Genomic DNA, 22725 nt, shown 5'->3' on the forward strand with positions numbered 1-22725 from the left:
CTGGAGCAGCAGCATGGCCAGGTGGACTGGGGACAGCAAGGAGTCATCATGTCAGGTAGTCCTGGGGCATGGTCCTAGGGCTCAGGTCCTCCGAGAGAGAGAAAGAAAGAGAGAAGGAGAGAATTAGAGAACGCACACTTAGATTCACACAGGACACCGAATAGGACAGGAGAAGTACTCCAGATATAACAAACTGACCCCAGCCCCCCGACACATAAACTACTGCAGCATAAATACTGGAGGCTGAGACAGATATAGAGTTGAAATGTATTACATTTTGAGTTTACATCCCAATATTACACTTTATATACTTCACAGAACACTGAAATATTACAAAACCGTTTGACATAGAAACACCGGACTTTCTGTTTAAATACAAAATTCTGAAAAATATTAATAACATTTCACCCATGAGGCCACTAGAGGGCGATTTGGTCATTTTACTATAGGAAAGGGATCATGAAGAGGATATGGGCTCTTTGTGTATTCCCCTGTCGTTGGATCCTGACACATGGTTATGGGTGACTGAGGATGTCTTTACCCCCCCATATGATGGCTTCCATTACATTAGCATTTACATTTGAGTCCTTTAGCAGACACTCTTATACAGAGTAACTTACAGCTCGTTAGTTCATTCATCTTAAAATAACTAGGTGGGACAACCACATCACAGTCATAGTAAGTCCATTTTTCCTCAATAAAGTCAGAGGTAGTAAGGGGAGGAAAGAAAGTCCAGATCGAATGTTAGTTCACAAAAGGCATTTTTGCAGTGTACGGAGAAGCGGTTGACATGGGAGAACTTGGGAAGGTTGAACACCAGGTGGACAGTAGCGTTCTGGATAAGTTGTAGGGGTTTAATGGAACAAGCGGGGAGCCCAGCCAATTGCAAGTTGCAGTAGCCCAGGCGGGAGATGACAAGTGCCTGGATTACGACCTGCGCCACTTCCTGTGTGAGCTAGGATCGTACTCTTTGGATGTTGTAGAGCATGAACCTGCATGAGCGAGTCACTGTTTTGATGTTTGCAAAGAACGACCCGGTGTTGTCCATGGTTACGACAAAGGTTCTCTGCATTCTGGAAGGGGGACCATTGTGGAGTTGTCAGTCTGGAAGGAGAGGTCTTTGAGCGGGCTGGTCTTCTCCGGAATGAAGAGCAGCACCTTCTTGTCAAGGTTGAGCTTGAGGTGGTGGGCTGACATCTAAGCTGAGATATCTACCAAGCACGCAGAGATGAGTGTCGCCACCTGGGTGTCGGAAGGTAGAAGGAGAAAAGTAGTTGAGTGTCATCTGCATAGCAATGATAGGAGACCATGTGAGGGTACCATCCAGGGAACATCCTCTTAGCAGGATGTGCTTCTTTCTAGTACAACACATTACTGTGTCAGTGTGACCCTGATATGTGTAACCTTTGACCTCATCCCCCTCTCTTCTTCCAGGCGGAGGGTGATGTGGCGGGTCTGAACCGCAGGATCCAGCTGGTGGAGGAGGAGTTGGACCGGGCCCAGGAGAGGCTGGCCACTGCGCTGCAGAAACTGGAGGAGGCAGAGAAGGCTGCGGATGAGAGCGAGAGGTCAGTACCAGCCAGCCACAGAAACGGACGTATTTATAATCTTTCACCTTTTAATCTTTTATATTTACAGTGCATTCGGAAAGTATTCAGACCCCTTGACTTTTTCCACATTTCGTTACTTTACAGCCTTATTCTGAAATTGATTAAATAAATATTTTTCCTCTTCAATCTACACACAATACCCCTTAATGACAAAGCAAAAACAGGTTTTTAGAAATTTTTGCAAATGTATAAAAAAAAAAAAATAGAAATACCTTATTTACACAAGTGTTCAGACACTTTGCTATGAGACTTGTAATTGAGCTTAGGTGTATCCTCTTTCCATTGATCATCCTTCAGATGTTTTTACAACTAGATTGGAGTCCATCTGTGGTAAATTTTATTGATTGGACATGATTTGGAAAGAGACACACCTGTGTATATATAAGGTCCCACAGTAGAATATTCCTGAAGGACAAAAATCTATACAGCACTCCACAATCAGGCCTTTATAGTTTAGTGCCCAGACGGAAGCCACTCCTAAAAGGCAGATGACAGCCCGCTAGGAGTTTTCCAAAAGGCACTTAAAGACTCTCTGACCATGAGAAACAAGAAACTCTGGTCTGATGAAGCCTGAATGCCAAGCGTCATGTCTGGAAGAAACCTGGCATCGTCCCTACGGTGAAACATGGTTGTGGCAGCGTCATGCTGTGGGAATGTTTTTCAGCAGCAGAGACTGGGATACTAGTCAGGATCGAGAGAAAGATGAATGGCGCAAAGTACAGAGAGATCCTTGATGAAAACCTGCTCCAGAGCACTCAGGACCTAAGACTGTGACACCAACCCTATGCACAAAGCCAAGACCATGCAGGAGTGGCTTTGGGACAAGTCTCTGAATGTCCTTGAGTGGCCCAGCCAGAGCCCGGACTTGAACCCGATCGAACATCTCTGGAGAGACCTGAAAAGAGCTGTACAGGAACACTCCCCAGCCAATCTGCAGAGAAGAAGGGGAGAAAGTCACCAAATACAGGTGTGCCAAGCTTGTAGTGTCATACCCAAGAAGACTTGAGACTGTAATCTCTGCCAAAGGTGCTTCAACAAAGTACTGAGTAAAGGGTCTGAAAACATATGTAAATGTGATATTCCAATTTGTTATTTTTAATACATTTGCTAAAATGTCTAAAAACCTGTTTTTGCTTTGTCAAGGCTGTCATTGTAAATAAGAATTTGTTCTTCACTGACTTGCCTAGTTAAATAAATGATGGGGTATTGTGTGTAGTTTGAGTGAGGGGAGAAAAAAAACTACTTCATTTGTTTTCGAATAAGAAATTTACCCCAAAATTTGGAAACAGTCAAGGGGTCTGAATACTTTCCAAATGCACTGTGTATGCTATTTTCCATTCGATAGTACCAGGCACATGTGGCTTGCTTTGACATTTTTTTTAATTGTTATAGGTTTTGATGCCATGTCCATTGCTAGCAAATGAGCAGCCCCTTCAATAGCGTACTGAAAGCAATATTTCCGGAAAGCCATCTTGAATGTGTAAAACCATTTAATGTGCCTCCATATTGGGTGGGCTGTGTAAATGATACTTGAAATTTATTGTATCTTGGGTGTTGCTGACATTACTGTGTGTCCTGTCCTATCAGAGGCATGAAGGTGATCGAGAACCGGGCCTCCAAGGACGAGGAGAAGATGGAGATGCAGGAGATGCAGCTAAAGGAGGCCAAACACATCGCTGAGGAGGCCGACCGCAAATACGAGGAGGTGAGACTTCACATGGTCCCATAGAGTTTGTTCTGTCTGGGGTATAATCCATTCATAGAAGTATCCCTTAACATACTCATACTGTTCTACTAACATGTTTATCTCTCTACCTTAGGTGGCCCGTAAGCTGGTAATCCTTGAGGGAGAACTGGAGAGAGCTGAGGAGAGGGCCGAGGTCTCAGAACTGTAAGTGCAGCACACGCCTCCTACACTAAAATAAGAGAGTAAACAAAGGTTCTTGAAATGATCATGTGAAGATCCTTCCAGTATTGTGAGATGCCAATGCTAAGTACTTTTCTTCCTTTATTCCCCGGTAGTAAAGGCAGTGATCTGGAGGAGGAGTTGAAAAATGTGACCAACAACCTAAAATCCCTAGAAGCCTCATCTGAGAAGGTCAGTGTGCATACTATTACATCATACAAGTAAATACAGTCAACTACTGATGAGTGCAAACTCCGCTTAAGTGCAGTGTAGATCACCAGTCCCAATTCAAATACATTTAAAAAAAACTTCTTCTGGATATCTGCATGTTTTGGGTAAGTGCATCCACTTAAGTCAGTCCCAAATCATTAGTTGACTATACATGGCAGACATGAAGGCAGAGTTATTTTTAGTGTAATCACTACCTGACACACTTTTATCTTCAAAGACATCTGAACAAAGATCCTGGTGTCACCTGATAAATTGGATGTTGATTTCTTTATGATAATGTTGATGGAACAGGAAGGTGTAATAAGCCCTGGACCAAAACAGACCTTTCTCTGCATTCCTACCTAGCCAGTGTCCATATTGTTCATGAGTTTCTTATTAGATAGACCATATGGTTCAAGAGAAAATGGCCAAATTAATGAAAAAAGCATCTAATGGGCCTCCCGGGTGGCGCAGTGGTTAAGGGCGCTGTACTGCAGCGCCAGCTGTGCCATCAGAGTCCCTGGGTTCGCGCCCGGGCTCTGTCGTAACCGGCCGCGACCGGGAGGTCCGTGGGGCGACGCACAATTGGCCTAGCGTCGCCCGGGTTAGGGAGGGCTTGGTCGGTAAGGGTGTCCTTGTCTCATCGCGCACCAGTGACTCCTGTGGCGGTCTGGGCGCAGTGTGCGCTAACCAAGGTGGCCAGGTGCACGGTGTTTCCTCCGGCGCATTGGTGCGGCTGGCTTCAGGGTTGGATGCACGCTGTGTTAAGAAGCAGTGTGGTTTGGTTGGGTTGTGTATCGGAGGACGCATGACTTTCAACCTTCGTCTCTCCCGAGCCCGTACGGGAGTTGTAGCGATGAGACAAGATAGTAGCTACTACAACAATTGGATACCACGAAATTGGGGAGAAAAAGGGGTAAAATTCAACAACAACAAAAAAAAGCATCTAATCAACACTGGCATTATTTTCAATTAATTCTGCAACTCTTCCAACTATTGACATTTTTCACAACTGTCACTAGTTTGATGCCAAAAAATGAGCAAATAGATATTGACATAGTAAAATAAATAAAGGTTTGTAAAAAGATTAAGGATAGTTCATGTTGAAACCCTCCTATTAAACACCAATGGTATTCAAGAAGTTGATGGTTTACATTTCGGATAATGTTTTACAGCTTTGTCATTCAATTTTTTTTTTTTAAATCATCTTAGTTAATTATTTAATATATTTTACATGTGATGAGGCCATACAGAGCTAAGAGATTATTACAGACACCTGTGATAATCTTAAGTACCCAAAAGGGCCACTAAATGTTTGTGATAAAAACATTGAAATATACCAAAATGTTGGTAGTTTACTTTTAAACTTAGAAAGTTTCCAGTAATATACCCTCCCTTTGCAACCCTAGTTGTATTACAGCGAAGCATGGTTGACAAACAGTGCCGCAAGATCATCGCTGTCTATGCACTTTCATGTCTGTCTGTTTCTGTACGCGTTTCTGTCTCTGAGATGAATGGTCTGACATGTTCAAGATTTCAGAGCTTGCCTGGAACAGACTGTGTCTTGTATTTTGACAGTACTCAGAAAAAGAGGACAAGTATGAAGAGGAGATCAAGGTTCTTAGTGACAAGCTGAAGGAGGTAAGCAGCTGCTGGCATCTTATTGGATTCTTAGTTCATACAGTAGTAAGCCAATTTGCTCCATGTCAAAACGGCATCCTGTTCTGACACCCCCCTCCCTGTGTGTCCCCCAGGCTGAGACTCGTGCAGAGTTTGCAGAGAGGACAGTGGCCAAACTGGAAAAGTTCATTGATGACCTGGAAGGTATGAGTGCTAAAAACGCTGTTGCAAACTGCTCTATGGCATTTCGATAGAAGAGAACGTAAACGTACCTTAGTGTGGAGAGAAAGTTAGACATATTTTATTGCAGAAGATTAAACTATATATTTTGAAAATAACCGTTTTATCATTGTTCTCAGTTGCATCTCAGACTTATAAAGCTGAGTTGCTCAAATAAGAACATTCCATGTCAGTAAATTATATTTAATCCTCTCCCTGAGCAATGAAACAACATCTTATTATGCACAGTTTCACATTGACATGGTCCCAGCTAAAAATAAAAAAATTCAACTAGCTGGAAATATTTCTCTAGAAGAAAGGGTACCCTGCCAAACGTATGGAAACTTCTCCGACAAGCTAATAAAACACACTGCCTTGGTCTCCAGTGTAAAGAAATATGTAGGCCCATTTTCTACTAACCAAAGAGCACCTATTTTGGTGTCTGATGTCTGCACTAAGAACAGAGTGCTCAAATTCCTTTAAGATCAGCATTTTTGGTCCTAGAGCCACATGAAATGGGTTTACTGGTATGAAGTACGTTTATGGAATCCTTGATATAGGCTTAAATGCTTAAGGTAGTCATCTCTTGCCCCCCCCCCCCCCCCCCCCCCCCAAAAAAAGAAGATTTGCAACATATTTCAATTTTAGAATGCTCACAGGTAGACTAAGATGTCTTATCTTTCTGGCATATTCTCTTCTTTCATTTTTATACTGTATGACTTTTCTCTTTTGCATCCACTGACCTGTCCTCTCTTTCTCTTCTCTCTCTTTTTGCCACCATTTCCTTTTTGATTCCCTGTCCTGTCCTCCACCTCTCTCGGCTGCTGATTTCCTTGTGCCTTACCTGTGCTACTTCCTGCTGCCCTTTGACCTCCAGATGAACTTTACGCTCAGAAGCTGAAGTACAAGGCTATCAGCGAGGAGCTGGATCATGCCCTCAATGACATGACCTCCTTGTAGACATTTCTTTCTGCCGGCCTCCTGCTGCCTCCAGGATGTCTGTCCCTCCAGGGTGTCTGTCCTCTCACCCTTCCCACTTTAGGCTATTGTGTCCTGGGGTTAGCCTCCTGAAATACCCTTTCTCCTTTTCTCGGTGCCTTCTGTCCATCTCACTGTGTAATGAAACTCATTAAAAGCTAACTATCTCAACTATCCTTCTTTAATGAAATAGTTTTGATATTACAATCTTTATAATAGGATAAACAACTGTTTTAAGAAGGTGAGAATTTATGGAGTGTGGCATGCATTCACACGGAGTGTCCCTCACATCCTTTTTACATAACATTTGTCGTGCAACTCCATACATTACTGTCATCAGTTTTATAAATGCAAATCTTCCTTTTGTTTTGGGTAGTGTTTTTTAGTGTGGTTGTGTTTTGCATATTGAACAACTTAACACGACCACAGCAGTTACAGTATGTAAAATCAATCAATCAATCAAATGTATTTATAAAGCCCCTTTTTACATCAGCTGATGTCACAAAGTGATATACAGAAACCCAGCCTAAAACCCTAAACAGCAAGAAATGCAGATGTAGAAGCACGGTGGCTAGGAAGCAGCAGTTGTACATCCTGTATAGGAATGGCTTTGGATTCTGTGTAGAATATTGTTTACCAAACCTAAGGAGAATGAATTCATATTAATCAACTGTATGATGGTCCTGTCATGTGTGATTTCATTCTATGTCTTCAATATGTCTTTATTTTATTTATTTTTTAGAAAAATTAGCAGGTGCCAAAGAAGAGAACCTGGGAATGCATCAAGTCCTGGATCAAACACTGCAAGAGCTCAACAGCTTATAAAGATGAGGAGGAAGATGGAGAGGATAAAAGTCTTGCAACATTCCATAAATATTACATTTCATTCCACATTTTGAGCTGTAAAGTCTTATTCCCAGCGAAAGGGGATTAACTTAACTTGTACCCTTTGTTTTTTAAACCAATGAGTCAAGAATAGAAAAAAACAACTCATATTTGACATGTGCACTCAAAAGCATGTTTTGAAATAGGTTGTGTTATATGTATGGCCTTCATTTATGTATGATTCATGAGCTCCACCGAGAGTTATTTTGCAAACAGTTGACAGGAATCAGCTTTTACCAACTGACATGGTAATTTAGTGCATGCACAATGTATGTGAACATATCCACAGGTTGGACTGTGCCTTTTAATAATGAGCCAATATTCTACCTTTGGTGTATATGTGTGTGCTAACATGGTCATTGACACTAGAGGAAGACTCATGGAAACGATGGTGAACATGTCTGTGGTGCTACTGGTGGTGCTAAAATACTGTGACTATCATTCAGGTGGAGGGATTGCCAAAGTGAAGAAAATAAATAAATTATGTGAAAAGAGTATTCTATACAAATCTTTCAAGGAACTACAACTCCTCTTCTGACCTAACCTATTATCTGTATGGTCTTAAAGTCCTGCCATATGCTGACATGCAGCTTCATAGCACCTCCTTTCCACTATGGCCTGACATGCCTGCCACTATCCCAGCTCTGCATTTGGCTGCCTAGCCTAGGTGTAAAATCATAATCCTGGTATTATATTGTGGTGGTAGCATATTTAATAAAAGTTCAACCAAAAAAAGCACCACTGGGGCCTCAATCAAGGTAATAAAACATGGACACTTATTGTATATAGTAGAATAATGTTAGTTATTGATGTATTGCTCCAGTTTTACAAAACTTTCAGTCAGGGGAACTCTCGAAACCAAAGAATACACAAACCACAGAAGGTGAACCGTCAAAAGGTTTTATTGTTGTCTGTGAAGGTAATCAATCAAGGCTTCTCATCCTTATTTGACTGAGTCTGTGTTGAAATGATTCATTCACTTTTCCAGCTTTCAGTCTAATAAATTTTTACACAACCTGGCTCAAGACATTATTTAATGTATTATTTAGTAAGAAAAATTGAAATGTCAAACACAGAGACAAACCACTTCAGCATACAGTATATTATACCTATTCATTACAAAAAGGCATATTGTATCTGAACAATATTGTAATCTGTTTATATCATAAGGACAAAACACTGCCAATCAGCTCAGCTGAATAATCCCCATTCCATATAATGTAATAATTTACAAAACATCCATGGTCCACAATTTACGACTATCACAGTTGAAAGCCCACTACTGAAATCTCACTCAGCGTTGCTTTCTTCTGAAGGAGCAGCCTGTATAGGGGTGAGAAAGGGACTGGTAAAATCAAAAATCAGTAGATATTCGATAGAGCTCTACACTGATATGGGCCTATGCTACTGTATAAGTTCTTGAGCAATGTGATTGTACAACAGTCTTCTTACCCTCAGTGAGGCGGCATTTCCCCCCTCTGGGCTGGCACAGGACGAAGGAGCAGCCGCCACAGGGCACCACTCTCTGGGCATGACTGAACACTGTGGTGATCCTGTAGCAGCCTGGAATAAAGTTTAAAACAAATGTGTTTTTCTGTAACCTTAATAATCCTTTGTAAATGCTTTATTTATTTTCATGCTTTATTTTTTTTGTGTTGTAAATTATTATAATTCTTATAGATCAGGAAATGGGAAAGCTAATTTAATAATAGTGTGAACACTACATGTAAATAGTTTGGGCAGTTGATGTAAACTACATCTTTAATACTCACCAGGGCATTTTACATCCATGAAGTAGGAGTTGGGACTCTGAACCAACCTCTTCTTCTTGTGTCTTTGCCTCTCAGCCTCCAAAGTAGGGTGCATTAGGTCCTTAGTGAGCTGCAATATGGATTAATGTATAAAAATATTTGTTTTCACAGCTCACACCATTAGAACCATTAAAAAAATATAAAACCATGTGAAGGGGGAAATAAGTCAAGGGCACCCTCTCATGTCTGATACAAGAACTGCAGCATAACTATATCGGAGGCTTGCCCGGGCATGTATTCCATTCCCAGAACAGGCACTATTTTATATTTGCTAAATGGTCATGTTTTAAACCAAAACATAGTCTTCATAACTTATTGCTGAAATTGACTGAATCATTAGCCAGTACTGAGCGATTAACCGACATATTTTCTGGTTATTTGTAACGTCGGTCAATTACTTGAATTCATTTAGTCCGGTTTTAGTGGGTGGCCGTATATAATGCGAAGGTCTTAGCAATCCAAAGGTTGCGAGTTCAAATCTCATCACGGACAACTTGACATTTTTTAATTTACAACTACTTACTACTTTTTTAGCTACTTTATAACTACTTAACATGTCTGCTATCCCTACCCCTTTAAACATGACTCCTAAACTTAACCTTAAGCCTAACACCTAGCCTAGCTAACGTTAGCCACCTAGCTAGAATTCATAACAGAAAAATACGAAATTCTTTGAAACCAAGATCCCACCGGCTGACTGTTACTGCCTAAGCAGAGTAAATATTATTAGGATATTAAAACGAATAAGCTCATTTAATAAAAAGTAATATACACACCGGAAATATTGTATTTCATTGTAATTTCTTATTTTATATTGATATCTACCTCATGTGGAACTGAGAGACAAAGCAACATTTTCAATGTTTTGACAAATTAATGTTTACTACTTGACTTTGGAATTTCCATTACAAAGCTCTAAAATCATTGTAATGCTATTATTTCATAATGCATTTCGTGTAAAAAATAAAAAATTTAAAGGATCAAAACCGAAAACCATTTTTTTTTTTTTATAATCGAACTGAAACCGAAGCAACCTCAAAGTACTAATAGCGCAGCACTATTAGCTACTAACTTCAATGTTCATGGTCAAAACAAGACCACCAATAAACATGTACACGTTGTACAGTATTTGACTGGCTATTCCAAAGAATTGATCGCATGAGCAAAGAAAAACCACTTACCGACATTGCTTCTCTTGATTATTGTTATTTCACTCACTGGCACTGTACTTTCAACTTTGATTAGAATATTACAACACTCCTTTGCAGACTGATATCGTTGTTGTTAAAATGAGAAGATAATGGTGAGATCACATTTTCATGGGTGGGACATTGACTTCAAGAGCACAATCAGCTGACGTTACCCTTTTGATTGACAGCGGGTAATTCACGGATACAGAGCAGTCAAGAGTGAAATGTTGTTTGTCCAATCACTGGTCCAGTAAATCGAGTAAAGCAGTAACGTATCTCTTTGCACAACTGCCGGGCGGGATTTCCGCAATTGCTAATAATATGGCGAAGACTTACGACTACTTGTTTAAACTACTGTTAATCGGCGATTCTGGCGTCGGAAAGACGTGTGTGTTGTTCAGGTTTTCAGAAGATGCCTTTAACTCAACATTTATCTCCACAATAGGTATGTGAATTTCGTAAGTTTTCTGGTTAGAAAAGTTATACCGGAGGACGGGTAGCTAGTTAGCAGCAATAATAGTGTGCGCCCATCCTGTCATGCTAACGCTAGTTAGCTAAAGTTAGCTGGCTAGCTAGCTTATTTGTTTAGCATTCAGGACTAGCTTGCTAGTTAACTTAACAGGCTTTACAAACTGCTCGCTTGGCAATAAAACCAGCACTTCAGCATCCCCAACATTCATCAAATTGATATTTTCATGAGATTTTAGCAGACGGCGTCACCTGACTCCTTAGCTAACTAACGTTAGCTGTCAAGTGAGCAAGAACAAGCTTACTCTGACTCATTAGATAGCTTAGCTAGCTAACGTTAGATAACAGTGAAGTTCACTTCCCAGCAAGCAACACATGAACGAGTTTGCTAGTTCAAACCAGTCACTGTAACATTACAGAAAGGTAAGTTTTAGTAGCTACATGTTGGGGAGGTCTTCCCTGAAGTTATGCAGCCATTTACATTAGACAAGCCATCGCTCAAATCGAAGTTGTGCACTTCCTGTGTGTGGCCTGCAGCATCATCTAAAAAGATGGGCCTCCCTAAGACAGAACTCTCTGGACATGATATAATCCAAATAATTACTAGCTAGCCTTCAAGCAAATGTTGAATCCAGTCTGGTTTTGCCACTTGTGCATAAACAGTGCTGTAGACCTACAAAATACATTCAACTCAAATGGTTGTGTTTCAATGATCCTTTGTCGTTTGGAGCTCTGTGGTTAGACAATAGTGAAATCACATTTTAAGTGGGTAGAAGTGCAATAATTGTCTCACTTTTTCTATTCCTGTTTCAGGTATTGACTTTAAAATTAGAACTGTAGAACTAGATGGTAAGAAGATCAAGCTACAGATATGGTAAGACAGCCCTTTGACTTCACAGAATGTCTCTGAAATTATGTCTTGAAAAAGTGCACCTTGGGAATGATCACAATTGGCCTATAATTCTACAAGTGGGTTAAAATCAGGGATGGGAATTAAAGGATCTCATTGTGTTCTCTCCCAGGGACACAGCTGGCCAGGAGCGGTTTCGAACAATCACAACGGCATACTACAGAGGAGCCATGGTCAGTCGCTTTGCTTTACTATGCCCCTCTCACAAATTTTGCAAATGTACTACGAAGCACATATACCTACATGAGAATCAGTAAGATACTTGAATAAGAGTAAAGATACCTTTTTAAAAAGACAATGACTCAAGTGAAAGTCACCCAGTAAAATACTACTTTGGTAAAAGTCTAAAAGTATTTGGTTTTAAATGTACTTAAGTATCAAAAGTAAATGTTATCGCTAAAATATACTTAAGTATCAAAAGTAAAAGTATTAATCATTGCAAATTCCTTATATTAAGCAAACCAGATGGCTTGATTTTATTTTATTTTTTACATTTATGGATAGCCTGGACACATTTCAACACTCAGACATAATTTACAAACAAAGCATTTGTGTTAAGTGAATCTGCCAGATCAGAGGCATTAGGGATGACCAGGGATGTTCTCTTCATAAGTGTGTGAATTAGCCAATTTTCCTAAGCATTCAAAATGTAGCTAGTACTTTTGGTTGCCAGGGAAAATGTGAGGAGTAAAAAGTACATTACTTTCTTTTGGAATGTAGTGGTGTAAAAGTTGTCAAGTATAAAGTACAGTTGCTCCAAAAAACGACTTAAGTAAAAATACTTTAAAGTACTGCTTAAGTACTTTACACCGTTGATGAGAATGTAGTTTAGATTATAAGAAAAAAAATCCATATTCAGAGACATTAATGGTGATAAATTTGTGTTAGGCCTAGATTGCACACTAGTTTGAGTCCCTTTTTTATTTTATTTTATTGAGCACTACATACCTGAGATCATTCATGGGAGGTGTAAAATCACACTGTATTCCTGTTCAGGTCCTTTGTAACAATTAGCTTTTTACTGAGGTGTACAAGTCTTAAGTTTAACAGGATGTTAGTATCTGACATTCATTGTTAGTGGTTGTTGTTTACCAAGTCTCTGTTTTTCTCCCCAGGGCATCATGTTGGTCTATGACATCACCAATGAGAAGTCGTTTGACAACATCAAAAACTGGATAAGGAATATAGAGGAGGTAATTCAGAAATTATAGTAGTTTGGTTCCTGGATGCTTATTCGCTGAAACAGCATTTTATGTCACGTGGTGCCTAAGATCAGCCCTTAGCCGTGGTAGTGTTTCCACTACAGTCAAAAATATTTCACTTTAAAGATGCTAGAACAGTCCACATTTACTTTTTCCCTGCAATTTACCTAGTCCGCTTGTTATGTGTTCTATGCTAGATAAATATTTCTCTCAAGGTGCATTCGAGTTGCGATTGCCATAGGGAGGGAAACATGCATTCTGACAAGCAGTCAATGCACAACAATTCATAATGCAATCATGGGTAAACAGGTGTTTTAAAGGTCTTTAGTTGAGCAAGAATAGTGGCAGCCAGGGAAAGTGTTGGGGGAAAGAATTGTGACATGCAGTGGTTTCCGTTAGAAGTACGATATTATCACCGATACAATAAGTATTGCGATTCGAAGCTGATTTTATTGTGATTTGACATTCCAAACATATTGCTCACCATATGTCTGCTGCAGAGGGACAAGGGACAGCTGTGAAAAAACAAGTTTTGATCAGTCATGGAAGTGCTGAAAATAAATTGGCTCCCTATTTAAAAAGATGGAGAACAAGCTATGAAGAAATAATACTGGAGTTTTGGTGCAGGTACATCCAACTAGCGCAGAAATAGTATTGCGACGTTGTCAAAACTATACAATATATTGTGAAATATAATATCAAGATATGTAACTATCAATTATTTTCCTCCTCCACTAATATCTAATAATATTGACCATGCATAGGCTATATGCATGGTTCAATATGTTAAAATAATTGTAACACCATATTTTTACCGACATGTTATTGGGATCATTCCTGGAGGTGGAAATTATATTTGAGATGGTGTCAGCATGATTTTATTTCCATTCATTTTGGAGTAGAATGTCCTTTTAAAAAAGTCACCACAGCTGAGCTTCTCAGTAACTCTACATAAAAAATGATCAAATGAGGACCCCGGACCCCATTAACCCCCACTGCTACAATTAACCCCCACTGCTACAAAACACTGCCATAGTATATTGGCCATTATAAACTGGGTGGTTCGATCCCTGAATGCTGATTGGCTGACAGCCGTGGTGTATCAGACCATATACCACGGGTATGACAAAACATATCTTTTTACTACCCTAATTATGTTGGTAACCGGTTTATAATAACAATACGCTACCTCGGGGGTTTATGGTATATGGCCAATACCTGCTAAATATTCAGACCCTTTGCTATGAGACTCAATTGACATCAGGTGCATCCTGTTTCCATTGATCATCCTTGATTGGAGTTCATCTGTGGTAAATTCAATTGATTTGACATGATTTGGAAAGGCACACACCTGTCTATATAAGGTCCCACAGTTGACAGTGCATGTCAGAGCAAAAACCAAGCCGTGAGGTTGAAGGAATTTCCTGTAGAGCTCCAAGACAGGATTGTGTCAAGGCACAGATCTGGGGAAGGGTACCAAAAAATGTCTGCAGCATTGAAGGTCCCCAAGAACACAGTGGCCTCCATCATTCTTAAATGGAAGAAGTTTGGAACCACCAAGACTCTTCCTAGAGCTGGCCGCCCGGCCAAACTGAGCAATAGGGGAAGTGACCAAGAACCCGATGGTCACTCTGACAGAGCTCCAGAGTTTCTCTGTGGAGATGGGAGAACCTTCCAGAAGGACAACCATCTCTGCAGCTCTCCACCAATCAGGCCTTTTATGTAGTGGCCAGGCAGAAGCCACTCTTCAGTAAAAGGAACCTAAAGGAATCTCAGACCATGAGAAACACGGTTCTCTGGTCTGATGAAACTATTTGGCCTGAATGCCAAGCATCACATCTGGAGGACACCTGGCACCATCCCTACAGTGAAGCATGGTGGTGGCAGCATCATGATGTGGGGATGTTTTTCAGAGGCAGGGACTGGGAGACAAGTCAGGATCAAGTAAAAGATAAACGGAGCGTTCAGGAACTTAGATTGGGGGCGAAGGTTCAACTTCGAACAGGACAACTACCCTAAGCAGACAGCTAAGACCACGCAGGAGTGGTTTCGGGACTAGTCTCAATGTCCTTTAGTGGCCCGGACTTGAACCTGATCTAACATCTCTGGAGAGACCTGAAAATAGCTGTTCAGCAATGTTCCCCATCCAACCTGACAGAGCTTGAGAGCACCAGCAGAGAATAATGGGAGAAACTCCCCAAATGCAGGTGTGCCAAGCTTGTAGCGGCGTACCCAAGAAGACTCGAGGCAGTAATTTCCGCCGAAGGTGCTTCAACAAAGTTCTGAGGAAAGAGGATGAATACTTACGTAAATGTGATATGAGTCAACTAAAGCGCATTTGCGAAAAAAAGCACAATTGTTGCATGGATGGACCTAACCATAAACATCAATGCCTTTCTTAACATCAATACACAGAAGTATATTTTTTTTTTTACCTGCATATTTAGTTAAAAGAAATCCAGGTTAACAGGCAATATTAAACTAGGGAAATTGTCACTTCTCTTGAGTTCGTTGCTCGCAGTCAGGGTATATGCAACAGTTTGGACCGCCTGGCTCATTACGAACCAATTTGCCAGAATTTTACATATTTATGACATAACATTGAAGGTTGTGCAATGTAACAGGAATATTTAGACTTATGGATGCCACCCGTTAGATAAAATACAAAACGGTTCCATATTTCACTGAAAGAATACACGTTTTGTTTTCTAAATGATAGTTTCCCGATTTGACCATATTAATGACCTAAGGCTCGTATGTGTGTTATTATGTTATAATTAAGTCTATGATTTGATAGAGCAGTCTGACTGAGCGGTGGTAGGCAGCAGCAGGCTCGTAAGCATTCATTCAAACAGCACTTGCGTGCGTTTGCCAGTAGCTCTTCGCTGTGCTTCAAGCATTGCGCTGTTTATGACTTCAAGCCTATCAACTCACGAGAATAGGCTGGTGTAACCGATGTGAAATGGCGGGGTGCGGGGAAATAGCGGGGTGCGCGCTAATAGCGTTTAAATCGGTGATGTTACTCGCTCTGAGACAGTGAAGTAGTTGCTCCCCTTGCTCTGCTTTTGTGGGGTGATGGGTAACGATGCTTCGAGGATGTCTGTTGTCGATGTGTTCCTGGTTCAAGCCCAGGTTGGGGCGAGGAGAGGGACGGAAGCTATACTGTTACACTGGCAATACTAAAGTGCCTATAAGAACATCCAATAGTCAAATGTATATGAAATACAAATGGTATAGAGATAAATAGATAAATAGTCCTATAATACCATGGAATATTGAAGACTCATGTTAAAAGGAACCACCAGCTTTCATATGTTCTGAGCAAGGAACTTAAACGTAGCTTTTTTGCATGGCACATATTGCACTTTTACTTTCTTCTCCAACGTTTTGTTTTTACATTATTTAAACCAAATTGAACATGTTTATTTATTTGAGGCTAAATTGATTTTATTAATGTATTATATTAAGTTAAAATAAGTGTTCGTTCAGTATTGTTGTAATTGTCATTATTACAAATAAAATATCAATTTTTTTAACTCTGCCGATTTAATCAGTATCAGCTTTTTTTTGGTCCTCCAATCTGTTTCGGCGTTGAAAAATCATAATCGGTCGACCCTAGGCTGAATACTTTCCGAATGCACGGTATATCTTTGAAGTCTGTACGTTTTACTGAAAGTAGCAATTACATTGCATGATCACTCTTCTGTCTTCCTGTCCAGCATGCCTCTGCTGACGTGGAGAAGATGGTTCTGGGAAACAAGTGTGACGTCAATGACAAGCGACAGGTGTCCAAAGACCGAGGGGAGCAGGTGGGTGATCATCACTGATCAGGAAATGAAAAATATCAAACTACCTGACTGATATCAAACTTACTATACAGATGTTTTGTGCTACTGTCCATGTTTGCTGAGTGACAGTTGTCCAAAGACAGATGTGAGAAGGTGGGGGATCAGTAAATGTTATGTAGGCTATTATCAATAATTATAATCAATGACTCACATCTTGAGTATCTACAGATGTAGAATTGTGATTGAGCTACTGTCAATGTTCGCTGAGTATATTTTGTGCGTCCCTTTTTACTGACCTTTGGCAGTTGTCATTGGAGTACGGTATCAAGTTTATGGAGACCAGTGCAAAGGCCAATATCAACGTGGAGAATGTGAGTTCACTAATTCTCAGCAGTTAAAAAACAACAATGGCTGTACAGTAATTGTTGTTCTGTTAGGTTGAAAGAGACTGCACATTGTTTTGTCTATTTGATCTTAATTTGTCCTGTCTTTTTTTCCCCTTGAAATTTCAGGCATTTATGACCCTTGCCAGAGACATCAAGGCGAAAATGGACAAGAAACTGGTAAGTGTGTGTGTGTTATGTGCAAATCTATTTTAGATACGGTATTGTGTGTGTGTGTGTGTTCTGACTGTGTGTGTGTTCCAGGAGGGCAACAATCCTCAGGGCAGCAGTCATGGTGTGAAGATCACAGAACAGCCCAAGAAGAGCAGTTTCTTCCGCTGCACCCTCCTGTGAGGACAACGATCTTACCATTGTCCACAGCTGGACAGAACTGGACTTGCTCAGAGCTTTCCTCTTTCCGCCCTGTTCTCATTCCTGATATCCCAGGCCTCTTTGGGCCTTGTTTTTTTCTGCTTCACCATGTGCCCCCAGTTTACAAACGGTAGCTTTCATTGGTCAGGTGTATCAATCAGTGTTGTTGGATGGGCGTTAGATTGAGATCTCTATACCAGGCACTCTTCTGTACCATCATGCTCTTATATCGTCTCTCATAATTACACTTAGGTTTCTGCTCACCCTCTCCTCTCTGTTCTCTGCAACGGTTGTCACAGATACTGTATGTTGCTCTGTGGTCGTACTGCTGCCAAAGTTGATCCTTAGTGAGGTTTTGTCTCAACATGGATTGACGTTATCCTTAAAAGCAGTGGCTTAATTCCATGATAAGACTAGTTAACCATCATACATCTTCTGTGAGATTGTTGACTTCTGGACTTCTAGCTACTATGGAGATTTATTCCAAATGTGTCATCTATGCATCCCTGTTTTTCCTTGATCAAATGAGTGATTATCTGTATTCTACCTTAAATCCCCTTTTGCCATCCAACAAATAGACCAGAAAGCCACTTATTTCCTTAAGATAATATAATACAGTTCTGAAGTGTTAGTCTTACAATGTTAACAGTAAAGTCATACCATCTTAACGACATAGCTGAACATTTTCATCTGTGTTCAGTATTTACCATTATGCAGTTCAGATTATTTTTATGCAGAAGGTTTGCAAACTGTGTGTTAGAACAATTTTATGTGCCGGCAACTGCACATTGAGTTGAACCCTGTTTTACTGTGTACTCTTGCACTTTAGTAGTGAAATTGGCTGCACATCTTGCAATTTGCAAAAGTATGTCTTATTCCAGTCCCTTGTATAGGAATGTCAGTTCATTAGAACTATTACATTCCAGAATTGTTCCAGAGGCTAGAAGTTAAAATCATCTGTTCCACAATAACATCAGTCTAGTTAGGAAATGAATTGCAATCTAACAAATGAATGCATATGTTTACCATATTTTTAGTTTTGGCATTCAGAATGTGTTTAATCTTATACCACTCCACCCCAAAAAATTGTGAGCACCTCATTGCCCCAAATATTCATGTTATGTATGATGTAGAGACCACTGAAATAGAGAGCTAGTCCTTTGGGTGGTAATTGCTTGATGTCATTTTTTAACTTCTTAAGCACCCTTTTCAAATTCCAGCCTCTCAGCCTATTCCTTTTTTTTTTTAACTGGTTGTTTTAATTGTGATACTGTAATACCATGTCGGTTTGTATGGCCTTTGACTTTTGTAAGCTGTTTTCACGCTTGTCAGTATTTGTGACAGAAAATGTGTAACAATTGCGCCAAAGTAGGCTGCCTATAAGAACTCAATTGAATAATGTCAACCTACTGTATGGTGAAACAAATGCCATTAATATTAATTTCCAGGTTTATTACTATGTTCTTTTTTCTGTTGATTTATCAATATGCTGTGACATTCCAGAACCATTCCTGCTGCTTCTTTAGGGAAAAGGCTACATGGACACTCCTGACCTGCTAACTGGTTAAAATTAGGTTAGGCTTAATCAAATGTATTTATTTATAAATCATTTTTTTACCTAAGCAGATGTCAAAGCGCTTAAATAGAAACCCAGCCTAAAACTGCAAACAATACAGATGTAGAAGTGTGGTGGCTATGAAAAACTCCCTAGAAATATCAGAAAACTAGAGAGGAACCAGGCTCTGTGGGATGTCCAGTACTCTTCTGGCTGGGCGGAGATTATATGAATGCATGGCCGTTAAGGTAAGGTCCGTTTCAGATTCTGGTTAGTCATTTTGATGGTCACTAGTGTCCTTATCGCCGCTCCCCTTCTTTAGTCAAGAGCGGTAGCTATGTTTGTCCTAATTTAACTCCAAGGCCCAAATGTTGGTTTTTGATGTGCCAGTATTAAGACCACAATCTATTTTGGAGTGTTTTGAGTTGAAGGTATTTGCATTGCGTACTGTATTCGAAGCAAGACATCGGCATACCACTGTAGTGACATGGCAATGGACTAAAATGTTACAAGCAAGAGAACGTGTTGTCAGAGTGGGGAAAAAAACATCCAAGTATGAAAGTGCCCTTGTAGAAAGCCTGCTCTTGATTATGCACTTTTCAATAATTCTCCATTGTCATGAAAGACCAAATGATATATGATGAATGAGTTGCGATATTCTACAGTACATATTCTATCCTCAGTGTGACAATGTTAAATGGATGGCTGGAGGAAAGTGACTTCATATTAGATTTAGCATTTTGTTTTTGTTCTCGTCTATCCTTCCCTCTGAGCTTGCCCCTGTCCATTGCAACAGAAGTGGCTTATTTTCACCTGATGCTTGATATAATGGGCTTTGGAACTATTCATCATGAGACTGTTGGACCTCTTGAGGCTTTTAATATTTTACTTGAAGAAGAGCTTCTCTTTGAGATTAGAAATGTGCAAAGGATCATTCTTGTATAGCTTTCTGTTCTACTTTTTTTTGTCACCTTGAACTTGCTTTTCTCAACACAAATCTATAGGGAATGGAGCACATGTTAAATCATAGCAAAGGAACAACAGTGACTTCCCCATGAATTATCACAAATTGTTTCTCTAGTTGTGACAATGAAGTAAATTGCCATTGGAATTGAATTATTTTATATGTCCTCTCGTGTAAGTGTTTTACACGAGAGGACATAAAATAATTCAATTCCGATGGGTGGGGCACAGTCAGTTTGTCGGACTGTTGTATATTTTAGGACCTTTACAAAGGTCTGGCAAATGTTTCATCAGAATACCAGTTATTATGAAGGTTTCTTTTCCTTCTGGTGGAACTATTTGTACATATTTCAGTTTATAAATTACTTTTCTTTGAATATATAATTAGCATTCCATGTTCAAGACAATTTGGATTTCATAGTTGATTATGGGTTAAATGGAGGAGAAAATCGCATTTTGAAAACAATTGTAAATAAGAAATACATTTTACTATTACCTACTTTCATAAATATTGTTGAATTGATCTACATGTTTGTAGATGTGTCCTTTTGATGATTTATTAAAATGAGATTATTCTAACTTGCTACATTTTTTTGTCAGACATTTTTGAATGAATCTTAATCAAAATGTTATCAATGTATATTGAATAGGCCTAATCCTATATGGAATTCATATTAACATTTTTTTTAAACAAAATAGCTTGATAAAGCTGTAATACCAAGGACAGTACCACAGAACCACGAGACATATTTCACTGGATATTTAAATGTGAAGTGTCCACTTGCTGTTTCCACTCACTACCAAATATGGTAGTAAGAGGAAGCTTACTGGCGGGCAATGGGAGAAGATGGAAAAGAGATGGATTTTGGCTGACATTCTGCAAATTTTCTCATTGATTAAACATTTGATCTCAATACAGTTTTCTGTTCCCAAAACTAGGGCATAATGCTAGGGAATTAAACAAAATGTGCACCCCTTGAGGTCATGATAACAAATTGAGAAACACTGGGGGAGTTAAGGTTAGGAGTTGGGTAAGAGGGTTAGGGGAGGAAGGGTTAGCTAACATGCTAAGTAATTTCATAGTAGCTAAAAAAAGTAGTATGTAGTTGCTAATCAGCTAAATTTGTCCTTGGTGAGATTCGAAATTGCAAACTTTGGGCCGCTAAACGTTTGCTAGGTAACTAACGTTAGCTACGCTAGGGTTTAGGGTTAGAAGCTAGGTTACCCTCTTGAGTGTAGGGGGCAGTATTTTGATGTTTGGATGAAAAATGTACCCAAATGAAACTGCCTATTTCTCAGGCCTAGAATATGCATATAATTGTCAGATTAGGATAGAAAACACTAAAGTTTCCAAAACTGTCAACATATTGTCTGTGAGTATAACATAACTGATATTGCAGGCGAAAACCTGAGGAAAATCCAACCAGGAAGTGCTGTTTTTCCTGAAAGCTCTCTGTTCCATTGCATGCCTTCCCTCCATTTAAAGGGATATCAACCAGATTCATTTTCCTATGGCTTCCACATGGTGTGAACAGTCTTTAGACATAGTTTCAGCCTTTTATTTTCAAAAATTAGCGAGAAAGATCACATCGCGTCACTGGATGGCTGGGTGCCAGCAGCGTTTTGCATGCGCCAACAGAGTGGAGCAGACATTTTCTCTTTCTCTCCTATTGAAGAAGCTACAGTCCGGTTTAAATATTATCGATTATACATTGTAAAAACAACCTGAGGATTGATTATAAAAAACGTTTGACATGTTTCTACGAACTTTACGGATACTATTTGGAATTTTCGTCTGCCCCGTCGTGACCGCTCGAGCCTATGGATTTCTGAACATAACGCGCCAAACCAAATGGAGGTTTTTGGATTTTAAAATAATCTTTATGAAACAAAAGGAAAATGTATTGTGTAACTGGGAGTCTCGTGAGTGCAAACATCCGAAGATCATCAAAGGTAAGCGATTCATTTTATTGCTTTTCTGACTTTCGTGACCAATCTACTTTGCTGCTAGCTGTTTGTAATGTTTTGTCTGCTGAGAGAGATGTCCTTACATAAACGCTTGGTATGCTTTCGCTGAAAAGCCTTTTTGAAATCTGACACACCAGGTGGATTATCAACAAGCTAAACTGTGTTTTGCTATATTGCACTTGTGATTTCATGAAAATTAAATATTTTTTGTCATTTAATTTGGCGCTCTGCAATTCAGCGGATGTTGACGAAAATTATCCCGCTAACGGGATGGGTGCATCTAGAAGTTAAAGGGTTAGTTAACATGCTAAGTAGTTAAAACAGTTGTCAGTAGTTGCTAAACTGCTAAAGTTGTCTGTGATGAGATTCAAACATGCAAACTTTGGGTTGATTGACATTCATGTTATATGCCCACCCATTTACCCTGCCCAACCACCCTCCTTTTGTTTTTGTATTAAGTAACCTTCTGCCTTGCATACATTTGTATGCCTATTTGTTGCTGTATCAGGTTTTTGCCTCCGTTAAAATAATATTTGCATACGGATACCAGAGTAAAATGTAATGATTTTCATATACTATCAATATAGCCTTCAATGTGGTATGTACGTACAGTCGTGGCCAAAAGTTTTGAAAATGACACAAATATTAATTTCCACAAAGTTTGCTGCTTCAGTGTCTTTAGATATT

General features: G+C 39.7%; 3 protein-coding genes across 7 annotated transcripts in view; 2 read left to right on the top strand and 1 right to left on the bottom strand.

Annotated features, from left to right (window-relative positions):
• Positions 1-8448, top strand: part of LOC109889191 (tropomyosin alpha-4 chain-like) — a 30098-nt gene extending 21650 nt beyond the window's left edge. For 2 of the 4 annotated variants that reach the window (XM_020480430.2, XM_020480431.2), the window contains 7 exons: positions 1435-1568; positions 3198-3315; positions 3431-3501; positions 3633-3708; positions 5305-5367; positions 5481-5550; positions 7286-8448. In XM_020480430.2, coding sequence (XP_020336019.1) covers positions 1435-1568; positions 3198-3315; positions 3431-3501; positions 3633-3708; positions 5305-5367; positions 5481-5550; positions 7286-7368 — 615 coding nt within the window. In that variant the 3' untranslated portion in view covers positions 7369-8448. Of the gene's footprint in view, positions 1-1434; positions 1569-3197; positions 3316-3430; positions 3502-3632; positions 3709-5304; positions 5368-5480; positions 5551-6442; positions 7210-7285 lie in introns of those variants that run through there. The other 2 variants (XM_020480432.2, XM_020480433.2) reach the window with 2 other exon arrangements.
• Positions 8313-10650, bottom strand: LOC109889193 (40S ribosomal protein S27-like). Of its 2 annotated transcripts, XM_020480437.2 has the most exons (4): positions 10421-10650; positions 9201-9309; positions 8881-8991; positions 8313-8751 (listed from the first exon to the last, which is right to left on the bottom strand). In XM_020480437.2, exons 1-4 carry the CDS (start codon positions 10424-10426, stop codon positions 8723-8725), a joined length of 255 nt encoding a protein of 84 aa, XP_020336026.1. In that variant the 5' UTR covers positions 10427-10650; the 3' UTR covers positions 8313-8722. The 2 variants fall into 2 exon arrangements, with proteins under 2 accessions (XP_020336026.1, XP_020336025.1); XM_020480436.2 differs by lacking the exon at positions 8313-8751 and having other exon boundaries at positions 8813-8991; positions 10421-10587.
• LOC109889192 (ras-related protein Rab-8A-like) lies at positions 10570-20654 on the top strand. Its single transcript, XM_020480435.2, has 8 exons — positions 10570-10874; positions 11711-11771; positions 11920-11980; positions 12923-13000; positions 16729-16818; positions 17103-17168; positions 17310-17360; positions 17445-20654. The coding sequence occupies exons 1-8, from the start codon at positions 10751-10753 to the stop codon at positions 17532-17534; spliced, it is 621 nt and encodes a 206-aa protein (XP_020336024.1). The 5' UTR covers positions 10570-10750; the 3' UTR covers positions 17535-20654.
• The last annotated feature ends 2071 nt before the right edge of the window (positions 20655-22725 follow it).

Source organism: Oncorhynchus kisutch, linkage group LG4 (genome assembly GCF_002021735.2).
Source record: "Oncorhynchus kisutch isolate 150728-3 linkage group LG4, Okis_V2, whole genome shotgun sequence".
NCBI classification, from domain to species: Eukaryota; Metazoa; Chordata; class Actinopteri; order Salmoniformes; family Salmonidae; genus Oncorhynchus; species Oncorhynchus kisutch.